A 14,772-nucleotide genomic window follows, 5' to 3' on the forward strand; every position below is an offset into this window, starting at 1 on the left:
GGGCTTGGGGGAGACTGCCCTACATTCAAATTCAGGACCTTTAATTAGAGGTAGTACCTTGTACAAGTCATTTAACCTGTCTGGGCCTCAGTTTCCTCACCAGTCAAATAAAAAGAATTCCAAGTACATATGGCTACGTTAAAGTTAAATGAGAAGACATATATGAGCAAGCTTATCACAGATCCTGGCATGTATACTGCAGGTACCTCGCAAATGTTACTTTCCTTTTTCCATTAAAGTACCTGTGCTTGAAACCGAGGACCATTTTGAGTCCAGCTTATCACATGGCATGTATCCTAGGAATTTAAAGTTTTTATAAAGTATTTGCCATTCTTACAATGTGGGGAAAAGTGCTTTGAAAAAAGAACCTGCCTCTGTAAGGACTGCCCTATTCTTAAGGGCTTGAAGGGAATTCAGCTGTTCATTCATTCCTCTCTTCCAACTGCAAGTATAATCTCCTTCTTGAAAGTATGCAGCCTTCTACTGAGAAAGCCCATGAAAACACATTTCTTTCTTTTTTTTTTAAATATTTAATAATTTTTTGGGCACCTGGGTGGCTCAGTTGGTTAAGCGACTGCCTTCGGCTCAGGTCATGATCCTGGAGTCCCTGGATCGAGTCCCGCATCGGGCTCCCTGCTCGGCAGGGAGTCTGCTTCTCCCTCTGACCCTCCCCCCCTCTCATGTGCTCTCTCTCATTCTCTCTCTCTCAAATAAATAAATAAAATCTTTAAAAAAAAATATTTAATATTTTTTAAAATTTTTATTGTTATGTTAATCACCATACATTACATCATTAGTTTTAGATGTAGTGTTCCATGATTCATTGTTTGTGCATAACACCCAGTGCTCCATGCAGAACGTGCCCTCTTTAATACCCATTACCAGGCTAACCCATCCTCCACCCTCCTCCCCTCTAGAACCCTCAGTTTGTTTTTCAGAGTCCATCGTCTTTCATGGTTCTTCTCCCCCTCCGATTCCCCCCCCTTCATTCTTCCCCTCCTGCTATCTTCTTCTTTTTTTTTCTTTCTTAACATATATTGCATTATTTGTTTCAGAGGTACAGATCTGTGATTCAACAGTCTTGCACAATTCACAGTGCTCACCATAGCACATACCCTCCCCAGTGTCTATCACCCAGCCACCCCATCCCTCCCACCCCACCCCCCACTCCAGCAACCCTCAGTTTGTTTCCTGAGATTAAAAATTCCTCATATCAGTGAGGTCATATGATACGTGTCTTTCTCTGATTGACTTATTTCGCTCAGCATAACACTCTCCAGTTCTATCCACATCGTTGCAAATGGCAAGATCTCATTCCTTTTGATGGCTGCATAATATTCCATTGTATATATACACCACATCTTCTTTATCCATTCATCTGTCGATGGACATCTTGGCTCTTTCCACAGTTTGGCTATTGTGGACATTGCTGCTATAAACATCAGGGTGCACGTACCCCTTCGGATCCCTACATTTGTATCTTTGGGGTAAATACCCAGTAGTGCAATTGCTGGGTCATATGGTAGCTCTATTTTCAACTTTTTGAGGAACCTCCATACTGTTTTCCAGAGTGGTTGCACCAGCTTGCATTCCCACCAACAGTGTAGGAGGGTTCCCCTTTCTCCGCATCCCTGCCAACATCTGTCGTTTCCTGACTTGTTAATTTTAGCCATTCTGACTGGTGTGAGGTGGTATCTCATTGAGGTTTTGATTTGGATTTCCCTGATGCCGAGTGATGTTGAGCACTTTTTCAGAAAACACATTTCTTTCTGTCTGAGTCTGAATACAGAAGCATTATTACCAAATACTAAAGACGGTCATTTTGCTACAGTGGTAGGCTATATGTCCAGAGGTTAGGAGGGTGGTTAGTAGAAGTTGTTGAATCACTTAAAGAGAGAGATAATAAATAGCCTGATTGCAAAATTCACTATCAAACCACATCTGGAGAATTGTGTCCCCTTTTGAGCACCATCATTTAAGGAGGATGTTGACAACACTAGAGTGTGTCCAAATAGTGGTGCCCAGGATAGTGATGGGGGCATCTACAAATTGAGAAACCTTGCTATATTGGGTTGTATATTAACTCAGTTTATTAGCTCTATTTATCTGTGTCATTTATCCTTTTATATATTCTAAAATATATTTTTTTGTTCAGTGCCAAATTTTTCTTTATAGCTCTGATTTTTACATTGTTCCAATTTTTCTTGGACATAACTCTTGACTCCTTTCCAGGAAAGACACAGAGGAAATCCTCCCCTAGCTTAAGTGTACATTATTATCTGACCCCGCCCCCAAAAAATCAATGGGCTGAACTTCCTTGTAGTAATTCTAGCCCTTGGCTTCATTTCATGAAACCTCCAGTTGCCAACCTCAAGCTGAGCATCACTTTTCACCTTGCGTTGTTTCCTATAAGTCCCCAAGGAGCCTTCGCTTGAGCAGTTATGGTTTGGTCTGTTGTCCTGGGATGTAGAAATAAGGGGGTTGGGCAAAACCCAGAGATGTGCTAAGTGGATTCCGAGCTGTGAAAGTTAGAGCTGGGAGCACATGTGCGCTTGAGGTTAGATGTGAACCGGAGCCCTTTCCCCCTGCCATCTGCATTGTTTTTATTCTTCCTGCAGAAGAGTTCATGATCTTTTGTAATTTTCTTTTTCTATTGATCCAGCAGTGCTAGTAACAGAAACTTAAAAAAAAAGGTTATGGCAGTACAGTCTATGGAATTTCACTGTCGTATATCTTGCACGTTAGAGAACACATGCACTGTGGGCTAGAGATGAAATTTGCCTTGTAGAGAATTCATTTTAGGGTAGCAGTCCTCCTTCCCTTACCTCATGCTGCCCCAAGGCAAAGGTGAAAGTACGACTCTGCTTTGTCGGTCTTTGGGCTGTAATTTCTTCTAATACATTTCTATCTGGAGAGGCGAAGCCAATGGGAAAATAATGAACTTTTAAAAGAACTTAACTTTCTACAAAGATTTTTGAGGATATGTGTGTTGGCTCTAGGGCTGAGGGCAGCTAGAGTGTAACCATTGCTGGGAGACACTAGTTTGAAGCTGACTACTTCTACTTTGCAGTTATGTGACCCTGTGAAAGTGCTTAAACTGTGCTGAGCATCAATTCCATCAACCATAAAATGGGGATCACAATATCAAATTCAGAAAATTGTTGTAAAATGTAGATACCGTAATATTCTTGGAAATGCTTTGTAAACACCAAACCATATAGCTCGTGAGTAATTTTAAGATGGGATGGTCTATCATTTATTTCCATCTACCCAGCACTTCTATACCCCTAGCACTTAGCACAGAGCCTAGTATATAATACATGATTGGTAGCTGAAATTAAAATGAATGAATAGTTTTTTTTTTTTTTTTTTTAAAGATTTTATTTATTTATTTGAGAGAGAGAGAATGACAGAGAACACATGAGAGGGGGGAGGGTCAGAGGGAGAAGCAGACTCCCCGCCGAGCAGGGAGCCCGATGCGGGACTCGATCCAGGGACTCCAGGATCATGACCCGAGCCGAAGGCAGTCGCTTAACCAACTGAGCCACCCAGGCGCCTAAAATGAATGAATAGTTTTAAATCTCCAAATTTCTGATGATTTTAAAGAATTCATTGACTGATCCTTTGTATTGGGCTGGATGATCTCTTGGCCTCATGGCCTCATTCAACCTTTAGATGCAAGGATTGAGACTAGAGTAGCATGAGGGGTTAGGAAGAAGTTGCCATAAAATAGATAACTTCTCCAGGAATTGCCTTATGTTCTAAACAAAATAGGACAAAACAAACAAATGACCATATAGCAGTTGATGGAAGTGAAGATTAACTTTCTTGAGTGGGCTTGGAAGCCCAGTAGAATTACACCAGCATCTGCTCACCATTGCTGGGCATGCCATAAGCCCAAGGGAAGAATCTAGCAAGCGTGTTCCACCATGTGAGGGATCTGGGGCAGATGGTGGTGGCACAACCTAGAGCTCACTTCTGCCACAGATGACTGCGATATTGGACTAAGTGATCCCAAGGAGCTGGTGGAGTACAGTCTCTTTAGTAGTCTTAAAGTAGTAATAATTTGATTTTTCAAGGCTCATGAATTGGCATCATTTAGATTACATCTGTCATGGACCTTTGCACTTTGGAAGGAAACGAAGTACTAAGTTCATTTTAAATGTCTCAGGATACTTGGTTATTTTTGTTTGTTGTTAAACTGTCTTATTTCTTGAAAAGCCTATCATTATGGTTGTTTTCCTTTCCCTCATATAAATGTGGAACTCTGATTATTTGGGATAATTTGTGTCTGGAGTGTTGCAGTTTGGAGAAAATGAGATGATGACATTACTACTTTCTTTCTCAAACCAATGACACTAACTGGGCCTTATGCCAGGGGGTAGGGGCAGCAGATGTAATCTTGAATTCATAGTCTCTGTAGAATAGATAAGGCTTCCAAGCCATGCGGAAGCCAAACTTTACCAAGGAGGCTTAGCAGTCATCCTTCCAGATGTTCGGCTTGCAAATACCAGAGGTGTTATTTGCAATATCAAATGTATAGATAAGTGCATGGATTGTTTTTTTTTCCCATTCAGATACCCATCTGGGGGATACATTCCATTTTCAGGTCTGACAATCTGTCAGAGAGCTCCCTTTAAAGTTATCTTGAGAAAATCTACCAAAAATGATTAAATTCGTGATAGTTTTTATTCTCGGCTAAGAACTTGCCTCTCCTCAGGGGCTGAACGGGCTTAAACTGTTATGTGAGTTTATATGGTGGTATATGGTTTGTTGCCAAATATTTATCTCTGTCTAAAAATGAAATGTCTTGAAATACATTTTCTTTTTAACTGAATAAATCAATGAGAGAGAGAGAAATAACTTCTCATTTATCCAATTTTTAATCAATATTCTCATGAGAGGCCAAAATATTAACCGAATCCTGGCTTTTGTCATTTGAAATACAATTTGTGTGTTTAAGAATTTATGTGCACATCAGGATTTGGACTTCATGTTCAGAAAGGAAAATTGATTTATCGGAGCAAACAACCGTAGGAGTAGTCAGGCAATGCTGGAAATGAATATGAGTCAATTATTTAAGGCAAATGGGACTTTAATCACCACAGCAATAGAGAAATCTCAAATTCAGTTGCACCCTGGGTTTTCAAGCTTTAATCTCTGGGCATTTCTGTGTCTCTTATTTTGCAGAGGCCTTTGAAATTGTTGTTCGTCATGCCAAGAACTACACCAATGCCATGTTCAAGAACAACTATCCAAGCCTAACCCCACAAGCTTTTGAGTTTGTGGGTGAATTTTTCACCGACGTGTCTCTCTACATCCTGGGCTCTGACATCAACGTGGATGACATGGTCAATGAATTGTTTGACAGCCTGTTTCCGGTCATCTACACCCAGCTCATGAACCCCGGCCTGCCTGAGTCGGCCTTAGACATCAATGAGTGCCTCCGAGGGGCAAGGCGTGACCTGAAAGTATTTGGGAATTTCCCCAAGCTTATCATGACCCAGGTTTCCAAGTCACTGCAAGTCACTAGGATCTTCCTCCAGGCCCTGAATCTCGGAATTGAGGTGATCAACACAACTGATCACCTGAAGTTCAGTAAAGACTGTGGCCGAATGCTCACCAGAATGTGGTACTGCTCCTACTGCCAGGGACTGATGATGGTCAAGCCTTGCGGTGGCTACTGCAACGTGGTCATGCAAGGCTGTATGGCAGGTGTGGTGGAGATTGACAAGTACTGGAGAGAATACATTCTGTCTCTGGAAGAACTGGTGAATGGCATGTACAGGATCTATGACATGGAGAATGTCCTGCTTGGTCTCTTTTCGACGATTCACGACTCCATCCAGTATGTCCAGAAGAACGGAGGAAAGCTGACCACCACGGTGAGTACCAGTCTGCAGTTTTCTAAGGAATTGGGTCCTGTTGGGGTGGGGCAGCCTGGCCAGCATCAGGTGCTGAGAGAGAGAAGTGAGGGTAAGGTCAGGGGGTAGGCAGGGATGGTAGAGAGACTGAATGATCTCATGGAGCTAGGCAGCACATTAAGACCACAGACTATGGATGGGGTGCCTGGGTGCTCAGTCGGTTAAGGGTCTGACTCCTGATTTCGGCTCAAGTCATGATCTCATGGGTCATGGGATCAAGTCCTGCATTGGGAATCTGATCTCAGCAGGGGGTCTGCTTGAGATTCTCTCCCTCTGCCCCTCGCCCTGCTTGTGCAAGCTCTCTCTCTCTGTCTCCTCCCCTCTCTTTAAGATAAATAAATAAATCTTCAAAAAAAAAAAAAAAAAAGACCACAGGCTATGGAGTCATAATGCCTGGCTTGAATTTTAGCTCCACCTACTTACCTGCTGTGAGACCTTGGGTGAATCATCTTATCTTTATGAGCCTCATATTGCTGATTCATAAAATAAGGCTAAAAAGATTATTTTCTTCATAGGGAGTAACCTGTGTTAAAGCATTTGGCATGTGTGTGGTCCATGGTAAGTCTTCAGTAAATATTAGCTATCATTCCCATTGTTGTTAGTCATTGTAATCCTCATGACAACACTGCGAGGTGGGTGTAATTATCTCCATTTCATAAATGAGGAAACTGAAGCTCAATGAAACTCTAACTCACCCCAGGGCACCCAGCTTTAGTTAGCGGAAGAGCCATGATCCAGAAATGGATCAGGTTTCCCTTTAATTATGTTATCACCAGTTTTTCTGATTGTGATTTCATGCTCATGCTCTTAATCACCTATATCACATTACCCTTTTGGGTAGTGCCTTTAAACACAGGAGGCGCAGCCAGAACCCACTAACTCAACCTACACAAGAACATAGGTGAGGCAAAGCATCCGCGTGCTCCAGCGGTTGTTTTTGCAGCCTTGGTTATACCAGTGTACCCCGATGGGCTTTGTGATGGGGGCAGGACAGTTCAGTTAATGGGGCAGCAGTTGGCTTGGTTTCAGCCCCACTGCACCTGCCGAGCTAGAGTGTGCACATTCAGAACCACAGGAGGCACCCACTTTCCAGCGCAGAGCAGAACCCACGGCCCAGAGCTACCAGCAGATCCCACGAAGGTGGTCGTGACTGATCCCTGAATGCCGCCAGCTTTGTAGACAGAGGTGGCAAAATCATATACTACACTACCCTTCTTGAACTGCAGCCACATTCCAGGTGCTCTGCTGGCCAGTTCACATATGATTTCACAGCAGTCCACAAGATAGGTCCTAATAATGTCCCCATTTTACACAGGGGGAAATGAAGCTTAAAGAGGTTCAATACCTTGTGCAAGGTCTCAAAGCTGTTAAATGGAGGTGGGGGATCTGGGATTCAGACCCAGGCTAGGCTGGCTTGGTTGACACAGACTCTCAGCGTTTACACAGTGCAACTGCTGTGTACTCGGAGCCATTGCTTACCCAGAATGTGGAGGGCAGATTGGGCCATTTAGTCTGGCTTTAAACTCGGGAAATACAAAGCGATGGGGGTAATTGGTTTCTTCGGTGAGTTAAACTAGGAAGGAGGATAGAAATGGTGCAAGCGGCAGCATGGCTACTCATGGAGCTGCTCTAATTGCCCCATTCACAATGTTAGCCATTTAAAACACATTTACTGAGAAAATATTTTATGGTAAAATGAACAGAAATGTCCTATCTAACAATAGTGTTCTTCAGTGGCTAATTATTCCCTTGACTGCTTTATAATTTGAGGCCAGATTCTGGGGACTTCTACAAAAGTAAATCTCATGGAACTAGAAAAATGAGAAGTCGATGTGTTTGTAAGTTCCCCCACCTGATAGTGTTTGAGGGCCCGCTATGTGTCAGACACAAAACAAGGGTGCCAGGGGTGTGGAGGTGTCTTTAATAAGAAGAAAAATGAGGAGACAATATTAAAGACAGGGTATGGGAATGTTTAAATGTTGCCTCTGATATTGGTCGCTTCACGGCAACATAATGAATCTTGAAAACGGGATCTCCTCTAGTGCTTCAAGACACAAAAAATAGGGTGGGGAACTGGTAAGGGGTTAAGGGCACTGTTTTGATGGGGCTCTAGGTGTGAAGGCTTATTTAGTAAACATTCATTAAGCATCTGCTTTGTTCATGGCACTTTGCCAGGTGCTGGGTATTCATAGTTACCCAAGAGATAGTTCTTGTGTCTTACAAAGGTCAGTCTAGTTGACAGACAGATGTGTAGCTGAATAAATTTCACTGTAGTGGACATTTCACCATAATGTGAATGTTGGAAGGGCCATGAGAGATTAGCCAGTCCAATCCCATTGATCTACAAATGAAGAAATACAGTTCAGGGAGGCTTGCCCAAAGTTATATAATTAATGGAAGAGCCCAAAGGACTAGAATCCAAGGTCTTCTGCGGCTTCAGTCTGGCGCTTCTCTTACTACCATGCCGGTCTGTCTCCCATTAGACTCCAGACTTTCATTCTAAAAGCTCCATTAGGATTTTGCAAAGACATCATGAACTTAAATTGGATAGCTATTTCAGGGTGCCAGACCTGCTGTATTTTAGGTGCATACATGAGTGTGTGTGCGTGTGCGTGCACGCATATGCGCATGTGCCCACATGCACGCTCATGCAAGAGGGCGTACATTTCATGTCATTATCATTCAGGAAGAAAGGCCTTGGCTGTCAAGAGGTGCTCAGTGATGCAGTCCCTTTCTGTTTTGGCCATTAAGGGCCTGATTGCTCCCAGCTCCCAGCTGGTTATGAGAGCGTGCAGTCTGCCTTCCCCAGGGAATGCCTGAACTAGAACAGAAAGCATATGTAAACTCTGCCTTGTTACTGTTTTATGACAACCAACTCTAAGTAATATATCCCAAATGGTGGGGGTGGGGGAATCATTGGCCAGGTGTGATCCAGCCCATACTCTGTGCAGGCCAGAAAGGGGCTGGGCCATTTACGGGGTGGGGGTGAGGGGAAGTGAGGGTTGGGGAGACTGCAGAAGTCTATTCATGTTAACAACGCCACAGAATGCCCCAGAGCGAAAGCTGATTTAAAACGAAAGCATTAATGAGGATCTGTTGTAGCACCCTCACCTTCCTGTTGTGATAAAACATAAAATCCTGCCAGTCCGTCCTGTTTGAGGTTAAGCTGTGGTGAGAGACCTCTTTGAAAATATGCTCTTTCTGAGTTCTGATGAGACCACCTTTTTAGCCAGCTATACGCCGTGCCGTAAGTCCTGCCATACTGGGACTTTGCTCCTCGCTTTGGTGGCTTCTATCTTCCCCAGATTATGAAGGACATTTTGGTCTTCTAAGTGAACCAGGCACTATTAAATTTTTGTTAAGTACAGCCTGTTAGTACTTTCGTTTTCCCTAAGATAGTTTTCACTTCTTCCACCTACCCAGTGGAGGCATGCGAGTGAATGTCGGGGGTGTTCCTCACTGGCAGCTCCCCTGGAGGTGGTAAACATCTGGTTCCCAAACTTGGCTCATCATCGCTATCCCCTGTGGAACATGTTAAACAGACTCCTGAGGTCTACCCCTGGGGCTTCTGATACCACAGGTCTGTGGAGAAGCTGGAGAATTAGTCATAGAATTTGTCAGTTTAAAAGTGCCCTCAATTGATCCTGATACTCCTTTGGGAGCAAATCCAGCCACCTTGTTTTGAAGATAAGGTAAGGCCCAGAGATTGGGAGTGAATGACAGTTAATGGCAATGCTAGGATCTCTGATTTCTCATCTATAAAATGGGGTTGATATATGGAAATGAATTGAAATGATAGGTGCAAAGTACCTGGCAGAGTTCAAGGCACATGGCAGGTGCTCGCTTAAGTACGTTTTCTACTACATTTTTCTAAGTGCCAAATGGACAATGAGTTCTTCTTAAACTTATTTTTTTTTTAGATTTTATTTAGTTTTTTGACAGAGAGAGAAAGAGCACAAGTAGGCAGAGAGGCAGGCAGAGGGAGAGAGAGAAGCAGGCTCCCTGCTGAGCAGGGAGCCCGACGTGGGGCTCAATCCCAGGACCCTGGGATCATGACCTGAGCCGACGGCAGCCACTTAACCAACTGAGCCACCGAGGCGCCCCTTAAACTTATTTTTTAAGTGCCAGGACATTTCATGTCATGTTTGTCCAAAGAGGTGACTTAAAATATTGTGTGAAAATGTGTGTGTGTGTGTGCACGCGTGTGTGTGAGAGAGACAGAGAAGCACAGAGACCGAGCGAGATTGAGAAAGAAGAGGGAGGAAAGAAAGGGAAGGAGAGAAAATTTGTGCTGAGATGTCCAAGAAGGTTTAAATGATGGGACTGTAAATAGATCCATCTTGACTCTTTATCTACATTTGTGAACTAGGTTAAATATCATGGCCCCAAGTGAGTACTGAGCAGGTTTTTAATAGGATTTGGGTGAGAGCATCACTGTTAAATTTATCAGCACATTATTGAATTCCACGTCTTACACCTTGAAGCAAATACAAATATGTACAGTCATCAGTACGTGTATTTTCAACATTGTTGTCGCACCACAACCCCGTTGTCAAATGCGACAGCCTTCTTTTAAAAATGCAATGGTTTTTATTTGGAAACCATTTTCATTGTCATCACCACATACCAGTGTACGGATTAGAGGCATAACCGTTGTGCGTTTCCTACCCATTGATTAAATGATTAATAATCAACAGTTTGGATGCTCACTGCTCTCCCAGAAAGTTTCCCCAAAGTCTCTCTGATTTCATTTACTTCCTGTACCCCCCACAGTCGTTGCTCACATATCCTCATGTGGCTGTTTGCCCTGTCAGTTTTCCATTTGTACTCATGTACTTTCTTTATTGATTCATCTCAGAGTTTCTTGGCATTAGTTCCTCCTCTCCCACAAATTCCTTACCTTGGCTTGCTATATTCTTCACTGAACGTTGGGCAAAATTGCAACCTTTCCTACCGCCACTCCTTTTCCCAGTCTTTCCTCGCTGTGATATTTATTTTAGCATGATCTGAAATAGGACTCATTTCAGGGAACATTAATGAGTGCTCAACTGCAGAGCTACCACGATAGACACCGGGAGCCACAAGGAGTGGTAGAGAGATGACCGTGACCCTGTTGCCACGCTCAGGGGTCACTTTGCTAGCAGGTAGCCAAGCTAACACCTAAAGCCAGACCTGTCGGACTCCAAAGCTCATGCTTCTAACCATCACTCTATGGCTCTCTCAAATACTTCACCTCTGTCTTCACCAGAATCTCCATTCCCTGAACGGAGGCTAACTCGGTTTTTACCATCTTGTTTAATATCCTGTCTTACTCTCCGCTGTTTTTCCAGCTGCGCAATCAGGGTTTGCATTCATTCTCCCTCCTTGGAGACTCTTGCTATAGTTTTTCCCAATGAAGGACCAAAAGCACGAGATTTTTAGTCTTCATAACACTTAAAGGCACAGAGAAGTTTCTTGGGGAAGGAGGACTGTTTGTGCAGGTGATGAAAGAGCCAGTCACGCATTGAAACGACTTTGCCTAGAATCTACGTGAGCAGTGCCAGTGGTGAGGAATGCTTATTTTTCCATGGCAATGTTTGGAATCTGCCCATTAGACCAACAGATGTTTTTTTAGTGCATTTGCCTTTGATCCTGCCCCTTCATGGTACATCCGGGTCTCCATTATGGAGTTTCCTCAGCAGGAACATTGTGTACTGAGAACCTAACCTACTCCGGTATCCAAGTACATCCATTTCCTTTGCTAGAATTTCTGAAGATACCTGCAGCAAAGTCAGTATTTATTAAATGTGTGCTAGGAAGCTCTGGGGAAGATTCTCTGTTGATCCTCAACAATAATTCACTCTATCAAATTCTTATATTTTGCTGTCTGTGTGAGTGACTGTAACTCATCAGAATTTCCAAGATGAGCCCTCCCTTCATCTCTGCTTTGAAGGCTGAGGTTAGAATGTCAGAATGTCAGTGTTTCTCTCCTCGTGCTATCACTTTGGACTTTCATTTTTTAGCCTCCGATAGAGATACCTTGTCTGAATTCATACAAGCTGTTTTCAGTACAAAGTGGTTTCAAAGTGATAAAAACAAGTAAATGACTCACTACCTAATTAGTGTCCGCTGGTCAGCATCTAGAACTGTGGTAAGCAGCTTTATTTGCATGAGGTCCATTTCTGGAAAGACAAAAATGTTTATAGGCTGCCATTCTTTCTTCACTCACAATAAAAATAGCTTTGGTGGGTCCCATGGGGGGAAATACATAGTTTTTAAACATAGATTACCTACTTATTGAAGAGAAACATACAAAGGAAAAAATTGGCACCACTTTTAGGCACTAAATGTTAATTTCGGGGCACGTTTCAAACAGTGGTCACACAGGGGAAGCTTTTATACATGCTTCATGCTGAAATTATATATATTATGGCTCATATTAGGAAATTAGGCGGGCCCTTCACGAATCTAGAATTACTCACCTTTACCTTGGCAAAAAGTGGCAGTGTGATTACCAGTTTTCTCTATGTTCTGAATCTTTAGAAAGAAGTTTTTTCTTTCTGTGGTCTGTGGACTGATGTCGCAAGACCATGTCCTCAGGAACTGTGAAAGATCAGAGATCTGTACCCTAATTACAAGCTAACACGTTCGTTGGCCACACAGTTTCATGGATGCTGGTTAAAGACACCAGACTCCCTGGCTCAGAGATGAGGGACAGTGTATTTCTCACAGCAGTGGTAGCCAGAGCATCTGCATCTGTGCCAGACCCCCGAGCCCTGATTCCCATGGGGTAAGGCAAAGGGGACCAGATGACTCCCGCACCCCCAGTGAGCCGCATTACAGGAGCAGAGCCTTGAGCTTCTGGAACTCAAATCTTTGATAACAGGTAGTGAGCCTGCAGGCTCTTCTCTCTGAAGGTAGGCACTGTGTATCTCTGTCTTCCAAGGCTGTCCACTCTTCAAGGGTACTGGAAAAAGAGCCTGGGGAGAAAGTGCCTATGTGTCTACGACAGGCAGAAACCCAGGAGACCCATGGAAAATTGGCCAACAATACAGGATCCCCCAAACTTGGGCAAAAGTCCACAAAGATCACCCCATGACCTGATCTTCCAAGAATCTCTGTGCCCCCAGCATTGGCCGTGAGGGGAGTCCAAAATGCCTTTTCTGTGTTGAGTGGCCAGGGCATGGGAGCACAGTGAGAGCAGCCTTGACCCTGGGGAGGGCAGGCAAGCCCCCAGATGCTTGCTGTCTCCATCGCACGCTGAAGCATCCCCAGGAAACCTGGAGTCGTGTACACGGCGTGATTCCCCTCCCCGCACCTGGAATGAGGTTCCTCTCGGCAGGGGGAGCGCGACACCAGGCACAGTAGCACCACCGGTGACCTTGGCTCTCTTGCCCCCCTGGCGCCTGGGCATTCTGCTACCTTGCTCAGGTCTCCGGCGACAAGTGCTTTCTACTGGGACTGTTTCGGAGCAGGCAGTCTCCCTGCCCCCACCCGGAAAAATGAAAACCTAGTTTGAACACCACAGAAGCACGTTGAAATGAAGTTACCCTGCATTACAGCAATTTCCTCGGGTGGGGGCGGTTATAATTTTGCTGTGATCAAGTGCATCACAAAAAGGGCAAAGACGAGGGACTTTGGGGCAGATTTCTTCTAGCACATTGCCGCTTTTGGAAGATAAACTACAAAACTGCATGACCCACAGCTGGCACAATTTTCTGAGTGCTGATACTGGGCATGGACTGGGGCTCACAGTTCACCATTCCTTTCCTTGTGTGTGGCGGAATGCTAATAGGGGAAGACAAATAACCTCTGTTTTGGTGAAAGTACAGACTTCTTAATGTCCTTTTAAAATGTCCCTTTGGGGACTGGGGCTCAGAATTCATCAGACTTCTCCAAAGCAATGCTGGAAGGGGCATGAAGGATCTTATTGGGGTGATGGAATGTTCTAAAACTGGTCTGTGGTGATGGTGGCACAACTTAAGTCAATTTAATAAAAATCATTAAATCGTACACTTGACATGGGAGAATTGTACGAATCCAAAAATACACCTCAATAACATTGTAAAAGAAAAAGATTTCATAAAATAAAACACTGTGGAATTAATATATAAAGCATTTCAAATACAGCAATGTATAAGCACATTATAAAATAGCTAGTAAAACAATACTTGTATAAATATTAACCATATCATTCAAATAAATTACTATATAAAGTAAAACAGAAACAAATAAAAGTAAATTCTGGAAGCTAGAAGACAAAAAAAAAATGTCCCTTTGGGAAGTGTATAACCCAGCAAGGGTGCTTTCATATTTCATACGGGGGTGGGGGCTTGCGGGAGGGTTGATGCTGCCTTCTTATTACCCAGTTCAAATCCTTTCGGAAGAATATTCAGAAAGCGAATTAATTTTTCCTTTTTTCATTCCACTCAGAATGCCTGAAACCGATAAAGTAGGAAACGGAGTCATTATATTTGGGCACTGTCTATTATCATTTACTGACTGAGAATCTATCTAAGCCTTGCTGCTTTTTGCAGATAATTAATTTTGTTCCTAAATGTAGGGAAGAGTGATTGTAATCAGTATGTTTGTACTTTCAGCCACAAATAGAGCCCATCAAAGATATGCAGTACAAATAAACCTCATAAAATATGCAGCCCAAGCACTGCTTGAAGTTAATGTGCCGTCTTTTTTTTAAAGAAAAAAATTATATGTATGATTTTTGAAAGTCGTTCTTGGTATTCTTATGTAGTTAATAGATGAACTCCTCTTTTTCTAACTCAAGCCCACACTGAATTATTTTTATCGTGAAATCTCATAAACTCGAGCTCAAGGGGACTTTTATTCAGCATGGAAATCAACTCATCAA

General features: G+C 43.2%; 1 protein-coding gene across 1 annotated transcript in view; it reads left to right on the forward strand.

The window, feature by feature from the left end:
- The window catches only part of GPC3 (glypican 3), a 400,170-nt gene that overhangs the window by 207,497 nt on the left and 177,901 nt on the right, over positions 1 to 14,772 (forward strand). Inside the window, exon 3 of the mRNA XM_032428379.1 lies at positions 5,191 to 5,885. Coding sequence (XP_032284270.1) covers positions 5,191 to 5,885 — 695 coding nt within the window. The remainder of the gene's footprint in view (positions 1 to 5,190; positions 5,886 to 14,772) is intronic.

The sequence above is a fragment of the Phoca vitulina genome, unplaced genomic scaffold, assembly GCF_004348235.1.
Source record: "Phoca vitulina isolate PV1807 unplaced genomic scaffold, GSC_HSeal_1.0 scaffold39, whole genome shotgun sequence".
Lineage (NCBI taxonomy): Eukaryota > Metazoa > Chordata > Mammalia > Carnivora > Phocidae > Phoca > Phoca vitulina.